Source organism: Xiphophorus couchianus, chromosome 12 (genome assembly GCF_001444195.1).
Source record: "Xiphophorus couchianus chromosome 12, X_couchianus-1.0, whole genome shotgun sequence".
Taxonomy (NCBI): Eukaryota; Metazoa; Chordata; class Actinopteri; order Cyprinodontiformes; family Poeciliidae; genus Xiphophorus; species Xiphophorus couchianus.
The window spans coordinates 3,104,546-3,130,187 of NC_040239.1; the positions used below are offsets into that span (position 1 = coordinate 3,104,546).

The following is a 25,642-nucleotide window of genomic DNA, read 5'->3' on the forward strand; positions in this document are numbered from 1 at the left end:
GACAGGTGTGGGCACACAAACACTGAACTAGTACAAACATCGGTTATGGACCTCATAAAATAACAATTTTCTTCTATTACATTCTGATTACAGATCATCTAAAAACGCAGCTTATGATTTATGAAACCAAAACTAAATCGAATATTGATTCTTTCTCAACATTTGACCCAACATCTTGTTTCACTGGTTTAAAGAATAACTGGCTGATTACTGACACAGAAAGTCAAAGCAAAGAACCAACAATAAAGAGATTTAAAAATATATTCCTGTGAACTGACTAAACTCTTCCCAGCAAAGCCTGAAGGCTGAAATGGAAAACAGCAAAAAGTGCCCAGTCACAAAGTTAGCTTGCCAGACAGCAGACCACCGCCATGCTCTCTCTCACCAGGCCACGAAACGCATCTCCACCCCCAAAAATAAAAGCACACGCAGACATACTGAACCTGAGGCCCTGCATGAGAAGAACGGGGCAGAAACGCTTTTCTGCAGCGACTCAAAAACTGTTTCACTTGCTGTTTATGTGCCCACTCTGCTGCACGACAGACAGGAGCGTGCGTGACGTCAGCCGCGTTGCGCAAGCTGTTTGTCACCGGAAAAGTCCGACCCACCGCCGTCTGACCTGGGTGAGGTAGCACCTCTCGGCCACAGGGGGCGCAGCTGAGCTGCATCGCAGAGAGAGCTCCAGGACAGGAAGCTTCTTGTCTTTCTGTTTGTAAAATCTGCTCCATTATCCGTTATTATATTTTAACACTTTCATGGGTCCATTAGACAGCCGAGCTTCTTCCTGCAGCCGCTCGTTAGCATTGTTAGCGAGCGATTTGCTTTAGCAGAGCCTTTTACAAAGGAAGCTGCTAAGAAACTGAAATCTGATTAATAATATATGAGCCTGAGAAGCTGCACAGCTGCTTGTTATGGCTAAAAATCATGGCAGGCCTCTGAGATACAGCAAGGAGAAAAAGCTCTCAATTCAACCAGAAATTAAACACTGCAGAAACACAAAACCAAGTATTTTTTGGTCTAGTTTTAGTTCAGTTGAAATAAGGCAAAACTAACTTACATACAAGTAACTTTTCAGCAAGATATAGGAGCTTGTTTCAAGTCAATAATTCCCTAATATTTATTTTAAAAAGCATAGTTCCACTGACAGATTATTTCACTTATAACATGGGAAAAATGTCTCATTCTAAGTGGAATTTACAAACTCCAAATATTTTATTTTCAATGCATTCCAACAGGAGACATAACATGGCTGGAACAGGATTGTAATAATCTTTAATGTATCAATCACTCAAGGTTTGATGCTGTAAAATATTCATAAACTTTTATCATTATTTTCACCACAATTACTTGATTCCTAAACAAATTTAGATTTTAATCCCAGAAAACGTGTAAATATTTTTGTATGTGCAGAACTGGCACAGTTTCTATTTTTTATGCAATACTCTATGAAAACGTTAGTGTCATTTCTTCATTTTTACCTGTAAATGAGACTTAGTTATTTTTCTTTTGACTTCATTTTCAGAGGAATACTTTTTTCCTCCACAATTTTAAGTCTTTTATCTCTGACTTATTAATCATTCAGGCAGAGAATGGTTCCTAAAACCCCCGGATAAATTATTATTTGGTAATTATTGACACTTTTAAAGCAAAGTTGCATCAAAACTTGCATTAAAAGTCCATTAAAAATGTCATTATTTATCGAATGACACTTCCTGACAGCAGCTATAACCATTGATGAAGACTCCTTCATGTCAGTCTGATCTGCACCCCTTTAATTAAAGTGTTACCCACTTTCTGACGGTATAAACTTTCCATGGAAATTTCATCCCAAAACAATTTAAAAAGTGGCCAAATTAGTGAAATTGTTGAATTGCTGTCAGGGGCCACAAAAAATTACCCAAAGGGCCACAAATGGCCCCGGGCCACACCTTAGACACCCCTGTTGTAGAGTAAGGGGGGACGTACCTTCTGCCTTGGTTTGGTTCTCCTTGGCCCCTTCCAGTTGGCGCTCGATGCTTCCTTGGCTGTAACACCTGGTGAAGCGCACCGGCGATGCTGCCGGACTGATGGACTCGACCCGCTGCTCCAGGATGGGGGAGAAATCCACAGACGAGTGCGAGTGGGTGGAGTAGGTGGAGGAAAACGGGTCTGGTGCCGCCTTCGTGGACGGCGACCCGCCTGCGCCGCCGTGTCTGCGTTTGCTCCTGGCGATCTCGGCGAAGGAGGTGACGCGCGGCGGAGGAGGCAGCGGCGGCGTAGCGGGCTGCGCGGCGCCGTCACTCAGCCGCATGGGGCAGCTCAGCATGCGCTCCAGCGAGCCGAGCCGCGGAGACGGACACCTGTCCAGGTTGCGGTCGTAGCTGCGGGAACGGGGACAGCCTCTGGAGGGCGCTCCGCTGCCGCCGATGACGCTCCGCTGAGCCAACGGAGGAGAAATGTTGACGTACACCTGGCCTTCGATGACGGAAGGAGCGACTGCAGCCGCTTCAGCGTCCTGCTGACCGCCATTTTTCTTCTTCTTCCTTTCGTCATCATCATCAACATCATCATCATCATCATCATCTCGCTGAATCAAAAGAAAATGGACAAAAACAATCAAGTCAAACTTCTTGGTCTCAACAGTTTTGTTTAGAGAAACTTCGTAATTAATTTTATTTGTTGTTTCTGTTGTTTTGTTTGTTCAGTTTGGATATTTAAAATGTCTCCCAGTTTCAGTGTTAAATGTTCATTAGAATTTAATTTAAAGTTCTTGCATTTTTATGGCATAATTACCATTACATTACATGAAAATTGTCTTAAAACAACAATATTATCGTTTATCGCAATAACTTTGCAATTTATCATCCAGCAAAATGGGTTATTGTGATTGGCCTAATTATCAGAACAACTTTTGAATTCCTTTTTTAAAATTAATTTATTTATTTATTTAAAATTTTTTGATTTATTGATCAATTGGTGTATATAGCCCTGCAAATTCAAAAGATCTTACAAAGTAATTTTAGTTTAGTTATTAATGCAAATACACTTGAAAACTAACTATTATTATTATCTCCAGATTTTCTTGTCTTGTTATGAGAATTAATTTGTAACCATTTTGTCTTCTTAATATAATTTCCTGTTGGTTCTATAGTGCAGTATGTAAAACATGAATATTATAACATGGTTTAATTACAAATTCTCAATAATTATTGAGTCTGTAAGTAATATATTTGATTAAATTGAGATACGGTGTAGGATTAAATAAGAAAAGTAGTGGTAAATAAATTATTTTGTTATTGGTTACATATGCACTTGTTTTCTCTGTTTTACTGTTTGCTTGTTTTTAAAACATGTTGAAATAAATAAAATAAAACTTACAAGCAAGATATAGGAGCTAACGATTCCTTAATATACGTGAAAAAGTTCTAGTTCCATTGGCAGATTATTTCACTTATAATATGGGAAAAATGTTGTGCTATAATAAATAACCTGCCAATCAAATAATTCTTTTTTAATCAATTCTCCACTCACTTGAGACGACTCTCCATCTTCGTCGTCCTCCTCCTCCAGCCCCTGCTCCTCGCCTCGCTGCCTGAACAGGAAGTACTCGCTGGGCTGGGTCGGCGTGGGGCTGCCTTTGCTGTGCTCCGAGGAGCAGCTGTTGACCGACGAACCTGCTGGACTCGGGGACGACTGGGACGAGAGGTCACAGGTCACCAGTTTGTAGTAGTTCTGGGTGGCGACGACGAGGCGAGCCTGGCTCTGCAGACAGGAAGCGAGGTCACCAGATGACCCCACGGAGTGGGGAGGGTGGAAGGAGTTGCAGTTGGCGTCGAGGTCGAGGGTCGCCTGGTGCTCCATGGAGCAGGAGCAGGCAGAGGAGCTGGAAAGGCGCGGCTCTCGGATGAGCGGGAAGGCTTTGGAGAAACAGGATGGCGGCGGCTCGGTCGGGGAGGTGTGGAGGTCCAGGTAGAACGCCCCTCCCCCTCCAGCGTCCTGTTGGTTTCCGTGGAGATCAGAGACAGACGATGTGTCGGCCGCCGGCGGCTGCTTTTCCGGGATGCCGTTGTTCATCTTGTTGTAAATGGCGCTGAAGTTGACGAGGACGCCCTCGGAGCTGTTGCAGGACGAGTCGCTACAGTAGCCCTGCTGGAAGTCCGGGAACGGTTCGGCGAAGGTTTCTGGAAAGTTCTGGGACAGAGTGCAGCAGGAGCAGTGCTGATTGGACGAGCCAGACGAGTACGAACCCGTCTTGCTGCTTTGGCCGCATCTCATCGGCTGATCATCGTCCTCTTCGTCGTCGACCCAGTCGTGCTCGCCGCAGTCCATGGACACGTTGGAGCCGCTGCTGCCGTGGCGGCGCTCCCTGTCCAGTCCCAGGACGTCCAGGTCGTCCAGGTGGTTGGACAAATCCGAGGACGCCCCCCTCAGCGATTCCCGACTGCTTCCTGCGCCAGAGCCGTGCAGCAGGAACGGCTCGGACGCAAACCCCAGGAAAGGAGCCATGGCGTCGTCCAGCGCGGCGTTCGTCTCGCTGTGAAGGTGGAAGGACGAGTCCTCCAGGTAACCGTGGAGGTTGTCGCTGTCGTCTTCGTCGTCCTCATCCTCGTCTTCCTCTGTGTTCAGGAGGAACGGATTGCGTCGCAGAGGGTTCCTGTTCCTCGGTTTGGCTCTGGGTAAGGTGTGAGCCGTGATCAGCAGGTCCTCCGAGTTGCTGGAAGTGAACGATGAGTCGTCGCTGGCCGTGCTCCCGCCTCGCCCGCCGCCGCCTCGCTTCTCTCTCCCCACGCCGCCGCTGGAGGACCAGGAGCCGCTGGAGGTCTGGATCAGGCTGCTGTAGAGCAGAGCCTCCCTCTGCAGGACATCCCTCTCCGGCAGTGACGTGGTGCGGCTCAGGCCAAGGCTCTCCGGCGGGCTGAACGGGTTGGTCCTCTTCAGAGATCTGCCGCAGCCCCCAGAAACCTGGCAATGCACCAGGGGAATGTGATGCACGATCAACGTTTCTCCAGAAACCTTCGGAGGGCTGTCCATGGTCCCAGAGGAGGAAGGTAGAAGCCGGATCTACAGCAGCAGCAGATTGAGGCTGAAGGTTTTTCTGGTTTGCAGATGTTTTCACTCAGCTTGGCCCAGTTCTGCAGGACTGCCGGGGATCTGGAAGCAGAGGTCGGGGAAGTCCACACCGTGGTCAGAGTGGTACATCTGGACAAAAAAACAAGAGACAGAGACATGAGGAGCTTACAAACCCTTAAGTATTTTATTTTAATTTCTAGTGCAAATATCTTAGAACATTTGAAATGAGACAAAATTAACTTACATGTAACGTTTTACCAAGATGTAAGAGCTTGTTTAAAGCCAAAAATCTCTAGGTCCACTGGCAGATTATTTTACTTATAACAAGACATTTTTTCCACGTTGTGATTGAAATACTCTGCCAGTGGAACCAGTTATTTTTTTACCAATATGAAAGAATTATTAACTTAAATCAAGCTCCTACATCTTGCTGAAAAGTTACTTGTAAGTTAGTTTTGTGTCATTTCAAGTTCACTAAGATATTTGGACTAGAAACTGGACCAAAAACACTAATAACATGGGAAAAATGGCATGTTATAAGTGAAATAATTTGCCAATGGAATAAGTATTTTATTGATGGCGATATGTAGAGCATCCCTAGTTTAGGGACATGTGCTTTAATGCATTCATTGTAATTCCTTAACTTTGAGATTTATTAAAAAAAAAAAAAACTTAGACCACATTTTTTGTTCAACGATTGTTACTTCTTTTTGTTAAATATGAGCAAAATCTTGCCCGTGATTCTGCACAATAAAACGAGTAAAGGCCTGATCGGAGCATTAACGGACCTCTGCAGCGCTGAGCCGCTAACTGCTGATGAGGGAATTCAGGTGTGTTAGTTGGAGAAGGGATGCATCTAAACGTTGGAGTCCTCCAGGAGTTCCTGAGCTACACAAACCTACAAGCATGAAGTGTTTAAATGTGGACAGAGTGAGTCAGCATCACGTGATAAACACCAAGCAGCTGACTCTCTAACAGGACTATGATCTCATTCACATATCACCGCCTCAACAGCACAGACACGCTGAAACACAGACACCATCTCCCTTACCAACATCATCATCATCGTCTCTGTTGCCGGGTAAAATAAGACCACTTTCATAATACCCTGCAATCAGTTCTCTCCTACAACATCAATACAAAACCCTGAAGCGACAAGTCACCTGTGGATAATTACATGCTATATTTTATATAGATGAACATAACAGATTGCAATAGCTATATAAAAAAATTTTCAGTCTCATCCAATCAACAATAATTGATTTATTTTCCCCCCTCTTACATTATTAATATTAAGCTTTATAACTGCTGCCTTGTTACTTTGACTTTTTTCCCCTACCTACACCTGCAGGTTTTAATGTTAGCATGGTAACACCAGTATAACAACTGGAATGGTTCTCCAGTTGGATGACCTTATTAGCAAAGACTCGGCTTTGAATAAAGAAGCGAATCCTCCACAAAACATCCATCCAAAACCGTGAATAACTCACCCATTTATTTAGCTCATTTCAACCAGTTTTAATGCGTCTTGGCCCACTGATTTTTCTCTTAGCAGGATGTACCAGTATTAGCTTAATGAGCAAGACAATGCTTGACAGAGGAAACCTGAAAGGGGCTTAAGAGATTAGCTGCTGGGGCAGAAAGTATGGTTGCATAATGTGTGTTTGGACATATAATGAAGAGTGGTTATGAGAGGATTACAGGGTTAGTGATTTAAATAGGTAAGTCATTGATGTTTTGACTCAAAAACGGATTAAAGCCACAGCATGTAACTTTTACAGAAAATGTTTTTCTTACATATTTAATAACACTGTCCATATATTGTGACAAATATGAGACATCTTGAAAAGATAGAGCTACTCCACCTCCCATGCACCGGTCAAAAACAACCAATCGGAGACAAGAAGAGGGTCTTAATGCTGCCAATCAACCTTGGGTACTCACTGCTAAATGTGACAGTGGCGGAAAAACAACTTACCGTTACAGGAAGCTAAGCTATTACTGGCTAAGCTACCCCTAGCATTCATGACAGGCACTGTTGTGGTGAACCAGCTGTATCGTAGCATAAAGCAAGGGGGAGGGTGTAAGCATCTTGTACACAATGTTGATTGACAGTGCAAAGACCTTCCTCCTGGCTCTGATTGGTTGTTTCTGACAACCAATCTGAATTTGTTCTTTGAAGAATTAAAATAGAAAATTATACGGATTTTTAAAGAAGGTGTCAAGTGGATTTTAGCTTCTAGCACGCGCAGTGTTTATACCCCGCAAATACCAGGAGGTTCACTGTACAGGAAACAAACGATCTTAAAATATGTAACTTATAATAGACTGTCTTACAGACCTAAAACTAATGTACTGTGAGCTGCAGGATGTGGCCTGCAGGCCTTAAAGTCCTCAGTTAGCATGCTAATTGCTAAAACTTGTAGCTAAAAACTAGATAAGTACTCCTTGCTGGCACGGCAAAAACACAAAATCTTACCAACTATTTTTTGTCTAATTTCTAGTGCAGACATTTTTGTACATTTGAAATAATACAAAAGTAACTTACAAGTAACTTTACAGTAATTTATATGAGCTGGTTTTAAGTCAATAATTCCTTAACACTGATGAAAACTTTGTAGCAGATTATTTCACTTACAACATGGGAAAATGTATCGTTATAGGTGACGTTATCGGCCAATGGAACTTGTAATTTTTATCAGTACTAAGGAAATATTTACTTAAAACAAGCGCCTATATCTGGCTGAAAAGTTACTTGTAAGTTAATTTCATGTTATTTTATGTTAAGATATTTGCAGTAGAAAGCAGACCAAAAGTACTCAGTAAGATTTTATGTTTTTGCAGAGTGTAATGCAGGCCAGAAAAATATTCTTCTCAATAAAAATAATATATTAGCGTAACTACTGTTCGTAAACCTCAAAATGCCAACAAAAATGTCTTCAGAAAAAAAGAAGAAATACAAGAGACTGTTTGGACAAAGGGAAAGATTTAGCAAGAAACCACTCAAATACAAAAGACCAACAAAGTAGATTTAGAGAAGCTCAGCTTAGAGAAGCAACCAGCTCTTTCAACAACTCAACAGTATGGGGTGGGGAATAAAAGGCTTTGCTTAGTCTAATGGAAAAACTGTTAAATAAGAATTAAATTAAGTAAAAAGTTTTAGTGATTTCTATGAGCACAGGGTGGGAAGCTGGCCTATTTATGGAGCCGTGCAGGATGAGGAAGCAAAGCTGAAACAAGGACATCCTCCCACTTATATCATCAGGGCTGCACTTCCAGGAATATATGAGCAGCGATGGAGAGCAGGCAGCACTTCCTCACCAGGAAAAGCCAATTTACACGTCCAGACCGGCGGGTGATGGACATGATTCACGGAGTTCTTATCGTCAACAGAATATAGTCCAGTTAAATCTGTGAAATAAAAATAAGAGCAGACCTCTTGTGTAAAAGCAGCGACAGAAAATAACTTCAGGATTCCCACAGACAGAATATTAATTTCCTGTTGATATTCCAGACATTCAAAACTCAAAGTTAAGGAGCAATGGATGAACGGACGGATGGATGACCCAAAGTCTTCCCCATTAGAATAATCTGAAATGATCAGAATGTCCCTGTTGGCCAGAACCGGGTTTTTTCTGATGTGAATGTGGCTTTAAATCCGTCATTCCTCCAGTCAGTCCTCCATCCTGCTCTGTGTGAACGCCATGCTGCCTCTCCTCCTCCTGCCACAGAGGAACTGTCTGTATCTGTCTGCCGGCACATCCTCCCTCTGCTGGAGATGAATGCAGCTTTTGTTCGCTGCTCCCGTTCACCAAAACACTGCTGAAGACCTCTGGAGGGAGGAGCTGATCAGACGAAACGCTGTAATTTAACATTCCTGAAGGCTTCGTCACAACTTAGTACAACTGGGGCAAAATGGAGAAGTTAGGTTGACCATAGACGGATGCCAAGTAGATAAACCCCCGGAGTTTACTATGATATGATGACAATCCTGTGATTTTTAAACCAAACAAAATAAAAATCAAAGAGTTATCTTTTAAAAATCAACATTGTAGGTTGTATCATAAAATATTTTGCTTTTTGTACCCTCAGAACTGGAGTATGTCACTTTTATTTTAAAATATGTCATAGAAAAATATTTATTTACTTAAAAAAATGTTTGTTTTCATAAAAAATATTTTTTTACTGAAAATAGTTTTAGAAAATATTTTTTCATTTCAAAATTATAATTTTTTTTACAAAAGACAAAATCTATTTAAACAAACTATAAAAGAGATTATTTTTAAATTAAAGTATACTTTTTACTTAAAACAATTTTAATACTAAAAATAATTATATAAAATATAGTGTAGCAGTATGGTATGAGAGCTAATCTGTGAGTTTCTCTACCTTCTCCCAGTGTTAACTAAAAGAAATGACCAATCAGAGCCAGGAGGCAGGTCTTAGCGCTGTCAATCACCCTTAGAATTGCTCTCTACTGCACTACAGCTAGCATAACTTGTGGTGAATGCTCAGGCCAGTTAGCATAGCCACCAATGATGGCAAATAAATGGTTTTCCTGTAATGGTAAATTGTTTCCCCACCATTAGCACATTGAACAGCATGTACATGAGCATGATTGACAGCGCTAACACTGTCCTCCTGGCTCTGATTGGTTACTTTTGCTCAGACTGAGATCGATTTTTCCACAGATTATCTCTCTCATACCAAACTGTCATGACATGGTAGCAGTTTGTTTCTTAAAATAAAAGTTGCTGCAGGTTTAAATCTTCAACTGATTGGTTTGGTGCTTAAGGAAAACAACCCGACCCTGAGAGATCCGGGTCAACCCCGGGGATGTTTGTGTGCTCTCAGGCAGCTGAAGATGAAAACATGACCTCGATCCCATCTTTCCCCTCCAGGATTAACGGCAGCTTCCCCCCTCTGCTGTTTGTCTGCCTGAACTTGAGAAGCTTACAAAAGCTTGCATAACTAATGCCACCAAGTGCTGGCGCCACCAGCAGGCGGGGATATTAACTCATATCCAGCAAGAGTTCACTTTATATCAGGGGATCCAAAGTGCGGCCTGGGGGCCTTTTGTAGCCCTTGGATTGATTTTGTGCGGCCCCCAGCTGGAATTCAGAAATGAAATTTGGCCTTGAAATGCAGATGGAGACTTTTAATTTGTAATCAGGGTAAAAATAAATTTTTTTGTACAGGAAAATGTAAAATACAACAAAAATAATTTGTCTTTTTATAACCAATTTTTGACAAAAGGTAAAACCAAGTTTATCCAGAGACTTTTACGGAAATGCCAGCTTTGCTCCAACGAAATCAGCTTTTATTCTTTCTTAAACTTGGGTAAATATAGCGACCGTTTTGAAAGAAAGTTACCCAAATTCTGTTCTTATAACTGAAAATAAATTTATTTAATCGAGCCCAAAAGAAACTGAAAACTACACGTCTTTCTTTAATACAGTAAACGTGCAACATCTGATATTGTGTATTAGGGTCAATTTAGGAAAAAAAGCAGCATTTTCTGCCAAAAACTCAGAAACTTTGAGAATAAGCTCAGAAATTTTCTATAAAAAAACAAACAAGGAACTTTTTCTATCGTTTTAAAGGCAAAAAACCTTTTAGAATCAAAATTACTTTTTGGGGCTTTTTTTGCATTATTTTTTCCATTTTTGTAAGGGTTAAAGTTTCATTAAATTGATTATTAAAATGTTGAAACATTAAGACTGAAGTAAATAATGTCATTCAAAATAAAACAATTGGTTCATAATATTTCTAATTTTTTCTCCAATAAACTCTCTTTTGTGTCTAAAGGAAATGAACCAAAAATGAAGAGTTAGTCGTCATTAAAAATAAAGATTGTTAAAAATATAAGTATGGTAGGTTAACTACTATTGTACAGTGGGAATGTGAACTGTTGCCACAAGACAACAAATCTTTTATTTGAGGTATGTTATATAATATATATTTGGAAAAACAAGTGAAAACAGTCAAATGTGCTTTTGAGAAAAGGAAAATAACGTAAATCAGGAAATTGCCAAAAGTTTTTAAAAAGTATGTCATAACCCACACGTTAAACAATTTTATTGTTTTTCTTTTGTCTTTGTCCTGAATATATCAATTTAAATGTTTTTTTGATTATTTTATTTTTGTTGCCGTTTTTTGCCAATGCCTCTTTTTGTTAGTCTGTCATGTTTGTTCTATATAACCACTGATTGGTGAATAAAAATGTAAAATGTTTTTAAAGCACCGTTTCTCAAACTTGTACAGTTTGCACACTGAGGTGAACTTCCTGTTGGACCGTTCCATTCTCTTCAACTGAGCAACACAAAGAGAATGTGAACGGGTTATTAATGAAGTCCCTGCAGCTCGTAGCGCTCTTTCACAGTCTGACAAACGAGCCTGAAATACAGAGCAGGCCGGGGTGTATTCACATAAAAACACACACACACACACACAGCGCCACCAAACAGTTGTCAGGGCAGCTTTAAAACATCGCAGCAGTGCAATCAGAGACTCAGGAAAACAATTAAGCTTCAAAGCTGGTGGAAAAAACCTGTTCATTTGTGTGAGTTCTTTGTAAAGAAGGAACTAGATTTATAGATGCTAGGAAGCACAGCCACAGCATCTTTAAAACAAGCATTACTAGAAATATCAATACATTTGCAGTAGAGATGGGATTTAACGCATTCATTTTGAGCTATATAGATTTCTGTCATGAGGTGCGGTTGTAGGAGGCAGGTTGAAGTGAATTAAAGATGATTTAATGGTGAAATGCAATTACGAAATCCAAAATCCAGGCAGCACAGATAAGCCGACATTTAACGCTCAGAGCTGGTAGCAACTGGTAGCATAGACAGCTTGACTAGACTGGTACCACAAGGACCCGACAAAGACACAGAGACACAGGTGACATAAATACACAGAGGGTAATCACAGAACAAGACACACCTGGGGACAATCGAGGGGTAGACAGGAGACAGAAACCCAAAATAAACACACAGAAAAACTCAAATCAACACAGAGAAAACCAAATCCTTACAGATTACATTTTTTAAACACAATTAATCACTTTTTTTTCCATTCAAAGGTTCCTATATTCATATTTCTGGTTTGCCTGTAAATCTGACGCAAACAGAGATTGACGACAAAGACGCTTTTTTTGTTAATTTCTGCTCCTAAAAACGATCTGATGGGACGACAGAAATTACAATTGTTGTGTTCAAGTTGTGCTAAAAGGAGTTAGCCTATCAGCGAAGCTATTCAAGCCTAATTTAGCATCTCGATGCTAAACATGTAGCAGCAGCACAGACGCTAACGCTAATGTCAGCGTCTACAGTCGACATTTCTAAAGAAGCTCAATGAATAATCAGCAACTGAAACACTGGAAAGACCCATTTAAAAAAATCTGAATATTTTTGAAAATCCATTTACTTCAGGAACTTTATCACTAAGTTTTAAAATATTATTTGTTGTTATTTAACACAAATTATGAAGAATTTATAGGGTGTACATTGGCAAAGAGTAGCTGTATGTCCGGTTGTTATTTACAATTATTATTATTATTATTATTATTATTATTATTATTATTATCTGTAAATTTTCTTGTCTTGTTTTTAGTGTTAGTTTGTAATCATTTTGTTTACGTAATGCAATTTTTTGTTAGTTGTTAGCACAGTATATTAAACAGGCACATAAATACCAAAACATGGTTTTTATTAAATTTTTTTGTTAATTATTGAGTCTGTAAGCAATATATTTCATTAAACTGAGATAAGGGGTAGGATTAAATAAGTGTTCACTTCTTTCTGCTTCTTTTCAAACATAAAAGTCGTGGAACTAATTGTTTTGTTCTTGGTTATTTATGTCCACGTTTTCTCTTATGAAACTAGTATGTGGTAAAATGTTTACTCAAATACTGAGTAACTGATCAAATTATCAATCATTTAATATTTAAAAATTACATAAACGGGCCAATATGTAAAATTAAGTTTACATGTTGGTAATCTAAGGACAAAAATTACAATAATTCACAAAGTAACGTATAAAATCAGGCAAAAGAAACATTTTCCAAATCAGTTTCTCTCAAAAACTTACGAAACTTTTTTTTAAAACTGCAGGTGTGTGTCTGAATTTTAGGTCATTCAGTGGGTAGATAATCCACTGAATGAAAATTTTATTACTTCTTAATAAAAATACTCAAATAAAAGTGTAATAAATATACTCCTAAAAGTAAATTTTCTTTCAGAAAAGTTACTCAAGTAAATCTAATTGAGTAACTGTAACTAGCTACTACCAACTCTGGAGCCAGACTCAGTCAGACTTTATTTATCGACTTCTGCTGCTGATAAGAGAAAATCAATCCTCAGGAGAAAAAAAATAAAACGCAACAGGGCATGAATCATATCTGCACACAGTGGCGCTGAAAAGCGGAGATCCTGACACTGCAGATTAACATCGCCGCCCTCACCGAGACGTTTCCAAAGACAGACATGCAAACCTCTGGAGGTTTGCATGTCTGTTACATAACCAGAGAGCCGCTGAAGAACAGCTGAACGGAGCGGAGAGGAGGCACGTTGGCCGACACACTGACGCAGAAATGGTTCAGGAAAAGGTCTCTGGCTGAACGCTGCCGAGGCACTAATCCTGTAATGCCACAGCGATTAGCTCAGCGGACACTGACGCAAGAAGATTCGACCAAAAAACGCAAACCAAGAAACAGAAAATCAGGATGAATGGTTCCTGAAGCTGAGCTGGGAAGCTTTGCAGCTCCAAGTTATAATAGTTCAACAATATTTTATAGAATTAATGTGTTTTTAAAATAATTTCTGCCCACTAACTCCTAAGTTAAAAAAAAAAGATTGAATTTAATAAATTAAAAGAAAAAAAAAGTACTAATAAACTGAAAAATAAACCAATACTAATTTAAGGATATTTTTACTGTCTAATGCTTAAGTCAATAAATTAATTACATGCACCTTAGTAAAATGTTTAAAAAATAATAAATACATATAAATGAAAAAACTAAAAATAAATCAATACTCATTTAAGCATATTTCAGATGCTTAAATGAGCTAGTTTCCCACAACACAAGCTAATTTATGAAAATGGCATTTTTAAATGAAGCTGATAATCAAAACAAAAGCATTGAATCAGACTATTAAATGAGACTCGACGCATCACAGTTTCTATTATCAGCTGAATCTATAAACATTGTCTACAGCTCTGTTTATAAACACTGACAGCTCTTTTAATATCGCAAGGAAGAGTTATTGAATTCAGTGTGTTCCTTCTGTTTGCAGGACGGTTAATAAATACCAACGAGAAAAATAATGCTGCATTAACAATCCCTGCTCGCTTTCTAAAACAGCATTTATAAATTAGACATTGTGTATTAGGTCATATTTGCTCTTACTTATCTAAATAACTGTATCTAACATTTACATTTGAGGCATTTTTAGTGACGTAATGACTTGGCTCCAACATGGCTCTCTGGGTTGTGGTTCTTTGGTGGGTTTCTTTTATAGAACCAGTGGAGAACTGGCTGCACCACCAGCCCTAATTTAGAACAGGAACTTCTTTGTTGGGAAAAACCCAGTTTAGACGGCCACTGATGGTCAAAGCAGACATATTGAAATTTTTACAGGAAAAATCAATCTAAAGGGACCAGAAAATGAACACATTTAATGATTATAAGAACAGTTTGATTAGATTTTGAAGAAACTAAAGAATCTGTTCTTTGAGGAATTCTCATTTCAGGTTGTAACATTTCCAGTGTAGCTTTTCTTAAAGGGGGCGTATCATGTAAAATCAAAGTTTTTCTAGCTTTACATCATATTATTCCCTCATCAAAAACATACCTGATTCTTAAATGCATGTTTGAGAAGTATTTTAATCTCCATGGCAACCATTCCCCCCACCCAGCTCCTTCAGACTAGCCAGGAGCAATTAGCAAACATCTCATTGCAACGCTGATAAAAACTTTGTTAAAGGGTCAATTGAGGAGTCATGCTGTGATGACTTCCTGAAGGCAGAGTTTCAGAAAGAGTAGGAGTTTTAAAAGAGACAGAGGCCCAATTTCAAGATGTTAAATCAGAAAGTTAAATTTCTTTTAAGTCATATTTGATATATACAGCATTTTTATAACAACTAAAGATAACATAGTTACTTAATAATGGTATAAAATGGCACTATGCGCCTGTAAAACACATAATAATGCCCTTTTAAAACGGCTTTCAGTCTCAGACAGCAAAATCAACCCAACACCTTATCTTCTTTCATTGACAATATTTTTAGCTAGTAAAATTGATCTACAATCTGATAAAGCAGGAAGATCATGTCCCCTCCACCAGCAGCTGCTAACAGCTAATGCTAAGTAAGCAGCCCTTCACAATAAGAGCCAAAATGCTTTGAACTACAAATAACATACCTGGAGTAATTTTGCGTTCGATTGGAAATGTGAGAAATGTCACACTACTAAGGACTTATTATTGGACCTGTAATTATAACAAATAATAATGCAAACATATTATCAGATATCAATAAACTTTCAATTATAAAGTTTATTGAACTTAGCTGTACACTGGGTACCTACCACAACAACAAAAAAAGTGGAATAACGTATTTACAACGACAGAAATATGATCAGAGTGCAGAGTGTAAAAAATATTTAACACTGGAACTGGAAGACATTTTAAATATCCAGAATAAATAAAGTAAACAACAAATAAAGTGAATTGTGATGTCTCAGTAAACAAAACTGTCCTTAAAAAAAAAGGCTAGTTGAGACCAAAACACCAGACTGAAAACTTTTGTCCTCCAGTTTTTGGTAGAAAGAGACAAAAGAGAAAAGCAATAAATCATGGAAATAGAAATTACTGCCTTGTTTTAATTCATCGTGCGATTAATTCATTTATTGCTTATTTTGTCCATAATTATGAATGCCCCTTATTTTAATTTTTAAGTTAAAACAATTTTTGCTTTAGGATGGCTAGTTTGAGTGTATTTCCAGCCTCAAGGATGCCAGTAAATTTACTCAGCTTTATTTGACACAAATTGGCAAAATTATGCAAAGTATAATTGCATGTGGTGTAATATTTCTGCTATAACAGCAGGCTTTGCTCCACATGGTCGTTGGTTAAACAAACAAGCCAGTGTTGGAGACGGGAAGGACGGCTAATTAAAACCCAGACACAAACTCAGCGCGCTTGGTGACTGACATATATGCAGCTGATGCACAACAGCTGAGTCATCGTCAAAACACCTCAGTTTGAGCCGGAGCTTTATTCCCGTTTTAGTTCTGGAGGAACTTGGGTTTATATTTAAACAGGGCTGGACGACATGACTGAAAAACATATCACGATATAAGCATTTCATCGATAATTATATTGAACATTCAATATTCTAAAATATCTATTAATATTGATTGCCATATCTATCGCTATATATATATTTTATTGATTTATTGTCCAGCCCTATATTTACATATAAATCCTGTCAGGAACTCAACTAGAAAGAGAAATAATGAGTGGCCTGGGATATGTAAACCTAATAGTTTATTTAGTCTTTTGTGAGTAATTATAGTAAAATAACTTGAAAAAACTGAAACGGCTGAAAAAGCACTAGAAATTTAAAAAAATCTCAATAAAACAATACAGTATAAAACAAACAGAACATTAATAAATAAAGTAGTTTAGCTTTAAAACCTTCACAGAGCATGAGATTCACCAACACCAATGTTGCAAATATATTGTCATAGCAACATCAGTTTGTACAATATTTAAATCTCAAATAACTGTTTAGAGTGAAATAATTGTTGGCTAATAGATTTTACGAGTTCTGAAGTTTTATTTTTCATGCTAAATGCAATATTTAGCCGGCAGGTCTCATGGAAGTAAAACCTCAAACAAGCAGCAAATAACATTCCCAAATATAACCTATAGGAAGGACAGCTTTGGAATAAATGATGACGTCTGAAATCTATGGATGAGAACCTCTGCATTGTTAAATGTGAAGATTTTGCTTCTAAATTTAGTTTCCTTTAACCAAATTTAAAATACTTTATGAAATCCAATTTTGAAATCAAAATCATCTGAAGATGCAGAGGTTGTCATCCATGGATTTCAGTCTTCAGGCATCAATTATTGCAATCCTCTCCTATCCGGGTGACTTTGGGGAATGTTATTTGTCTAGTTTGAGCCTCTAAATGAAGCACATTGATGTTGTTCACTGTGGAGGTCATATGTTTTAGTTTTGTATTACTATTTTCAATCCAGAAGAATAAAAAGCATAATGTACGCTGTCCTAAAATTTTTAAATGGCTATAAATGCATCTTTTGCCACTTTGAAAAAGTCGACAACGTGAAAGGAAAATAATACAAAAGAATGAAATTCTAGCTTATTCAGTTTACACTTGAGAGACAAACAAAAATCATCTAACAATGACAGACGGGCAACAATGTCAAATGGTGAGAAGGGCTACAAAATGCAGACCAGGCCAAAAAACAGTTTATATAACAGGATCACCTTCTTTTATTTCTCTGCATTGTTCCTGAGATTATTTAATTGTCTTTAACAGCACAGAGTAACACAGGCAACGGGATAAGACGCTTTACAGACACAACACTCCTACAATTTGATATGAAAATACTTAAAGAAAAAACAAAACAAAGCCTAGATTAAAAAAAGAGCAGGAAATTAAATCTGAGCAGTCACAGTCACTCCCTAAAGGAAAAATAATAATATCATTTCAGCCGTTTACACAGATGATCCATCTGATGGGAATCAGGTATCAGAGCTTAAATGCTAATCCTGCATCCCTGTCACAAACATAACGCTGTTATTTAGATCAGAGTAATCTGCATCCCCACCATACTCTCTGTAAAAGACAACAAGAAACCAGATGGGACAAAACAGGAAGAACAGGCCTTCAACCTTCAAAATAAAAGCTTAAAAATTATTTTTATACAAGGCCTTGGTCTCTTAAAGTATTACTTATTGGGTACACTTCTTAAATTAGACCAGATTGTACTGTTGACAGATAATGTAACATATTTTCTTTTCTATTTTTTTGCTTGGCTTGCACCTTTAATGCATCAAAACTGAAAACCCTACTTTGTTCATGCAAAAAAAAAAACATGAATAACTATATTTATAGTGTTTTTGTTCCATCAATATTTTTATTGTATTTTTTACAGATTTGACATACCTGCCATATAACCAATACAGTCAACAAGACCAACAAACGCCCTCTTAGATACATATCTGCATAAATTGTATTTATAGTGTTTAATGTAGAAAGAACTGGCCTTTTTGAGGGCACAAAAAGTCAAAATAAAAAGTCTTTATCTGCCAGTAAAACCCACTTTGGTGTGTAGGAATGGAGATTTATGTTATTGAATAATATCAATGAAATCCAAATAATGAATCCCAAAAACTAATAGTATTGTAGAGATTGTTTACTTCATTATTTTTGGTTCCATGAAAGCATCAATAGATAAATTTAAAAATATTAAATGCAGTTACTATGTGAGGTTTTCAGATTTTTTCAAAAAAAGCACACTTCATTAAATACCTATATGAAACGGCATATTTTTTTACGTTTTTTTTTTTATAGTAAAAAAAACTATATGTACTCAGTCATTCAGTTATCTTACTGCAAGGAAGTTAGAAAATACCTTAAAAAATACTTTGGTGTGTGCTGCTTTGCCTAAAATGTACTATTTTACTTAATATAATCACTTTTTAAAAAACCCGCAAAGATAATAATTCATATTAATCTTTAGAACAAAAATAAAGCATAGAATTCCTCCCAAAAGAAAAAAACAATGATAGAATTTGAAATGCTTTTATTTTGAACGGCCAAAGCGGAAGTCGTACTGGTACGTTCTTTCGAACGTGACGCGTGTTGCTGAGGATGATTCCAGTAATGTGGGATCAATATGGAGACAACAGAGAGGACAAGGCCGCTGAAGGGGCAAAGTCTGCGCCACCAACAAACATACACTGTATAAATATAAACATTACCAATTACAATGTAATTCAGAGCAGATGGCGGCCATATTTAATCCGAACATACACAGTTAAACATCGATGAAGATGGTGATGTTGTGTCAAACCGTTAGAACGAGCCTTCATACTGAAAACACGTAATGCCACAAGCTAATTTTAGGGTCACCTTTCCATTAAAGCGTCGTTTACTTCATTGTAAACGGAAATTGTTTCTTCCTTAATAAAATATTATGAAGTTTGGAAACCGAAGCTGTGTTTTTCGGTTCAGACTGCATCATAGCATTTTTTCAGCCTCCGACTCGATGGTGGTTAGTGGAGCCTTTTCTCCTCACCCACCCGCGGTTCAAACAACAAAAATCAGCATTTATCCGCTTTACCTTGTCCGACGTAGTCTTCGGTCGTTCCGTTTTCGATGTAAAACAAACAAACAACGGGTGTAGCGGTGTATGACCGAGCTTGGTTGCTAGTTTTCTCCTTGTGGGAATGTTGTTTTCTCTCTGAGAGCCAGACTGCAGGCAGGCAAAGCCGCGGAGGAGCATCGCAGGATGGGAGGGACCGGAGCCTCACGTCAGCCTGAGGTCACCATCTTGGCCCCAAACCGGATTATCTAACCCGGGCTGGGACAAATGACTGTCAACAAGCATGTCACCTCATCCAGGGATAAGTTCACCTTCTATACTCAATAATAAAATACAAACATAAGGGATTTTACACAAAGACAAAAAGACAACAATGGGTTTTAATTCTGTCCAGGACCGGCCCAAAGCTGTTTAGGGCCCCTGCATCACGAGGGAGCCCCCAAGAGCACCAAGCTAGCATATATATATATATATATATATATATATATATATATATATATATATATATATATATATATATATATATATATATTATTATTCCCTTATTTAATCAGGTAAACCCCGTTGAGATCTAGATCTCATTTTCAAGAGGGACCTGAGCAAAAAAAAAAATATATATATATATATATATATATACAAAGAAATATATACAAAGATATACAAAGATTTACTATAGCCAAACATAAAGGAAAAATGCATCCAAGGTGGGATCATATAATTAACCCTCCTGTTATGTTGCGGGTCACATTGACCAGTTTTAAAGTTTAAAAACATTTTTTAAATAGTTGGAAGTATTTTTTTTTGCATAAAACGTTTTCTATTTGTCTTAATAGGTGCACTCTACATATAAATTGAAAATTTCTTCATTTTACACATTTGTAACCCCCCTGCATCTACTTTTTACATAGATACTGTTCGGGTCAATTTGACCCGGCAGTGAAGTTGAAGTTCAAAAAAAGATTTTTAAAAATGTCCAATTCTATATGTTTCTTGTAGCTATGAACCCTATTTCACCACACACACACAAACACACACCTAAATGCACACACCGACACACACAAGCCCACGTTCTCACTATTTTCTTTACTACACTAGGAAACTGTGAGAAAGCAGGTGTTCATACAGCTTTTGACGGAAACCTTTTCTGTTCCCGTGAACAAACTCCACCCACTCTGAGTGGGCACTCAGCAGAAGTGAAGGAAAACATAAATACTCTCTGCATGACTCATTTATCTTGATTTTAATCAGCGAGTTAGTTTGACCCAGAACAGTATGTGTGTCTCAAGTTCAATTATCACCTATTGAAAAAAAAAGTGTAATATCAAATTTTTTACCAAAGATCAATTTCAAGGAAATTATTGTTTTCTTGTGTCGTCATTGATCTTTAATTTCTGAGAAATAAAAAACATCATTGCACAAATATTGATTGAAATGGTTAGTATTGGAGTTAATAATCAGACACAAAATTGTTTTGGAGGAATGTTTTGGTTTCTGACACTATTGCATGACTAAACACTCCCTGGGTCAAATTAACCCACGAACATTATTACTGTACCTCAGAAACGAACATAACAGGAGAGTTAAATGTCAAATCTGTTTACCTTATCAGTCTTTCTTCTGTTGTGTTAAATGAGCCCCATCTAGTGGTCATATTTTTATTACAACCAAACAGGACGTTTTAGGAGCATATTTAAGCACATTAAATTTATTCAGAAAATAAACAGTTTAATGCTTTTTCATTGAAGTCATCAAATTTACTGATAAATTTGATTACTTCAAATTGGAAGTCAGACACAAATTGGCAGTCAGATATTGGCAGTTAGTTAACAATTGTGCTGATTGTGCCATCATTTTCATAAAATTAAGTGGACCTTACTTATCACTAAAATAAAGCAAGTTTGCACACCTGTTCAGGTTCCAGAAAGTCATTAAATTCTGTGAACTAAGCTAAGCATAAAATATGGCAGAAAAATTGTATATCTTTTCCTTCTTCTTCTTTTGTGTTTCATTGGTGAATGGCAACCAACTTAAAGTGCATTTACCGCCACCTACCGAATAAATTTTTCCCTTCATAAAGCTGTTGTTTCTAAGAGCAGTCTGGGGTTATTGATTTTGCCTGTTTTCAACTGATCAATTGGGAAGAGCTCTGATTGGTTGTCTGAACAGTATTAATTAGTTGTACACATTACCAGCTAGAGCCAAGGTCTCAGGCTCAGTGAAGGAACAGATTGTAGCCCGGACATTGAACTTCTGGCTGTGGGAATGCGGCCGTATTATTTGCCGAGGGAGTTTACGTCCGCCATTTTGATCGCTGTTTGCATTCCCCCATCGGCTGATGCAGCAGTGGCCTATGACGTCATCAGCTCTACTGCAGCCAAACTCCAGACTCAACACCCGGACGTTGTTATTGTGTCTTGTCTCTTGTCTTGTCTTGTCTCTATGCTGTAACTGCGAAGTAATTTCCCTGCTGGGATGAATAAAGTACTTCTATTCTATTCTATTCTATTCTATTCTATTCTATTCTATTCTGGCCACCAACCAGACCCCAGGTCCCAACCTCAGAGCATGGTTTTGCATTATGAGCAGAAATCTTGGTTCCAGCCTCACCAAACTCACCAGATTGCACCCCGTTCCGGGCAGCAACCCTGGGCTGAACAGTCATTTAATATCCAGAGCCTGGGACATGGTCATCAACACCAGCTTGGAAACCTACCGCCTTCAACCAGGTCACAGGATCCAACACACAAATCTGGCAGTAATGGAGTCTCTCTTTCCCCTTTTGCTGGGGACCTTGGCCAATAGGGTATTGGACTGCTCAATAGGTGAGTGTTTTTGTTTCAAATACTTCTGTGCATTGATCAAAACTAATAGATTTTTTTTTCTTTCCAGCCATCCAACCACAGAAGCTGTACCTTGACTAAGTTGGCCAAACTTGACAACTCAGAAAATAAAAGCCAATACATTGACATGTGGTAACTGCATTTCTTGGGTCTTTCTAATTCTTTGTTACAGCGTTGGACACTAATTTGAATTAAGTGTATTCCTGGAAAAGTAAAGTGATGCTTTATTCAAATAGTAACTTTAAAGCATCTGTCAAGTAAAACTGAGTGGTGGGGGAAGTCAACCTTCCAAAACCAAAGTTCTGTATGTCTGATATTTGAATCTCCTTTTCTTTTTTTTTTAAAGCAAGTTGAAGTAAGATGAATTTTTGCTGTTTAATTTTCTGAAGAAAAAAAAATCTTGTTCAAGGACTGCTCTGAAAAGACTTGAGCACTAACTAGCAAATTAAAAGACAATAAAATCTTGATGGGCTGTTTAGATATTCTGTTGAGGTAGCCTTTGAACAACCGACATTTCAACTATTCACATTTAAAGTGGGTGTCCGACACACCTTTTCCAGTGTTGGTGTATTGTAGGTCTTTAGATGTACCACTGTTCTGTTGCAACTGAATCAAACTGACTTACAAGGGTTGTGTTGGACCTTGTGGTATTGGTTATTAAGCTGTGAACCAAGGAAATGCTTACCATGGGAGCTACCAGCAAACTTGAATAATTGACCATCCTTGGTTGTGGGAAGACTAGAACTCTACAAATGTTTGATGCATTAAGACAAGTTGCCAGAAGTGGCAACGCTACAGCTCTGGAAAAGCTACTCATTTGTTTCAAATGGACTGAATATTTTATGGATTACAGGTAATGAAGACTTAAGTCAATAGAAAGGAATATTGCACAAGATCAAAACTGGACTGCCTATCTTGTCCAGTCATTGATGTACTCTATATTTAAGGTCTTTAAAACTGGTGTTTCAGGGTGCTGTATGGAAGGAAACGGCATAGAAGGTACGCAAACAAGGATGACCACAGTCTTGACAGGATTGTCAAAATATAAGAATTCATGGGAGTATCACATGGAGTGGACTGAGTCTGGAATCGGTGCATCAAGGCCCATTGGTGACGGGTGACTTTTACACATGGGCTACAAACATCTGACCTGGGTTGGGGGAAACTGAACTGTATCTCTGAAAGTTTGTATTTCATTTGGACCTCAAGGTCCCAGGACCTGAAGGAAGAAAATAGGCTCAGCATCCATGTTAGAAGCCCAATGTGAAGAGTCATGGCATCTGTTGGTTATCTGTTTAGCTTTAAGTCCAAAGTCAATGCAACTACCAGAAAAACTTTTGCATTTCATTCTCCTTGGCATGAATAATAAAACCATGTTAAAATGTTTACATAGCAGTTTTTAGTCAAGTTAAAAATAAATGACAGTACAAATAGTTATAAAACAATAATTGCACCGTCACTTTGATTTTTGACCATTTGTTTAAGCACTAATCATTTGTTGTGTTTTGGACTGTAATGTCACAAAAGTGAAACTGCTGGAGTGGTTTGTTTGGGTTTAATTGGGTATAGACAATGATGGGTAGTTTCAGTGGTAAAAATTGAGTTCAGTTGTGAGTTAGCTGTTTAATGCACAGAGTGACAACTGCAAAAAGCAATTTTTTTTAAGGCTTCCATTTGATAATTCTGGTGAATGTCCTGATTGAATTAAAAATAATCATTATGGATCAACATTTCTAGATATTTTTTTTGCTCTTTTAACTGAATCACAAAACATCTTACTGTGCTGAATGGGGGGCCATACTGGCAACTTTAAGCTAATGCAATTAGTGGTATGGGGTTTAATATGGATCTAATATCCTAATACTCTCCACATGTATGCATTTTTAACTGCTTTTTTGTACTTGACCAATGAACTCCCTTTTCCCGCCACTAGATGGCAGAATGTTTCCTGCAGGAGTAGCCAAAAGCTGGTTTATACCTAAATCAAATTGTAATGGATTTATGCTTGCAGAATATAGGTTAAATATACTAATTTCTGGTTTAATTAATTATAAACAACTGATTTTGTACCAAATTTTATAATAAGTTTTGAATGGAAGTATTTAGTTTCTACTACAATAAATATTTTAATATACATTCAACATCATTTACCTGCTCTGGTGTCTTTAACTCTGAGTTTATTGAGAACTATAACTTCTACGTTTTCTGATCTGGCCTCATCCGGTGAGATGAGGATAACGGCGGTTGCATGTGCATACAGGATCTCCGCATAATCCCAGCACTACTGACGGGGTAGTTCATTATATAATGTTTGTTTCTGTTTTCTCAGATTGAAAAAAAAAAACAAGATCTGTTTACATAACATGAGAGGAAGTTCTATACATAGAGTGTGATCTTTTGGCATCAGGTGCTCATGGATCCCACTCCAAGTGGCTTTTTGTACAAATATACATTTATATTGTTCTATTTATGAAAGTTAAAAAAATCAAACCTAAAGTACAACAAAGCAATCTCAAACAACTATAAAAGAATAAATAAATCACATAGTCGTTGTTCAGAGGCTTATTTTATGCCTAAATAAAACTATTAAATTTTTTAAATACATTTTAAAATGTTTTAAATACACTAGTCATATAAGTTATGTGTTGAATTCATGTTTTTCAATATGTAAAAAATAAAATATTTCTCATAAGATCAGAAAGGAACATCAGCTACAAAAGGTTGAAGTAAGTTTTGTATTTTATGTAAATATTGCATATAATATGACTCAAATGAGAAGTTGCCCTTATTTGGCATTAGTTGCTCAAATATTTAATTTATTACAAAGAATAAATCATTATATTCAATTAACATCTAAGGATGTTATGAGATTAGATACTTTTCAGATATTTACCTGGTATTTTATGAACTGAATTTTTTCAACTGTAAAATGTCAAATGTTCAGAGTTTCTCAGCTGTTACTAAACGCAACATTTCTTACATAAAATTAGACTGTCAGTCTTTTAAAAAAAACTTGTTTGAAATAAAATTTAAATTCTCGACAGACATAAAATGAAGCCTTTTTTCTTGAAACCCCTGCAGGTCGTTATGAACCTGCATCCATCCACCTGAGGACCTCAACCATCAACAAAACTATCCACATGTTCCTTTTGTGAATCAGCGGTTACAACTTCCTCGTAACGAGCCAAGGGGTAATCCTCAGCCAACCAGCAGTGAAATGAAGCCTCAATCCCAAGAACCTGTTTACCAGCAAAACCTTCACTCCAGATGTCTTAATTATTTGCAACAACTAAATGTCAAGTCCAGTAATTACCAGCAAAGGTTTCAGCGCCATGAACTGAACAACTATCAAAGTCACCAGGCCCTTAGCCATAGCCAGAATCCACCTGG

General features: G+C 37.7%; 1 protein-coding gene across 2 annotated transcripts in view; it reads right to left on the reverse strand.

The window, feature by feature from the left end:
* The window catches only part of rusc2 (RUN and SH3 domain containing 2), a 32,475-nt gene extending 12,867 nt beyond the window's left edge, over positions 1-19,608 (reverse strand). For both annotated transcript variants that reach the window (XM_028032942.1, XM_028032941.1), the window contains exons 1-3: positions 19,431-19,608; positions 3,511-5,178; positions 1,966-2,566 (exon numbers count right to left, since the gene is read on the reverse strand). In XM_028032942.1, the coding sequence (XP_027888743.1) occupies positions 1,966-2,566; positions 3,511-5,010 (2,101 nt within the window). In that variant the 5' untranslated portion in view covers positions 5,011-5,178; positions 19,431-19,608. The remainder of the gene's footprint in view (positions 1-1,965; positions 2,567-3,510; positions 5,179-19,430) is intronic.
* Positions 19,609-25,642: the final 6,034 nt, after the last annotated feature.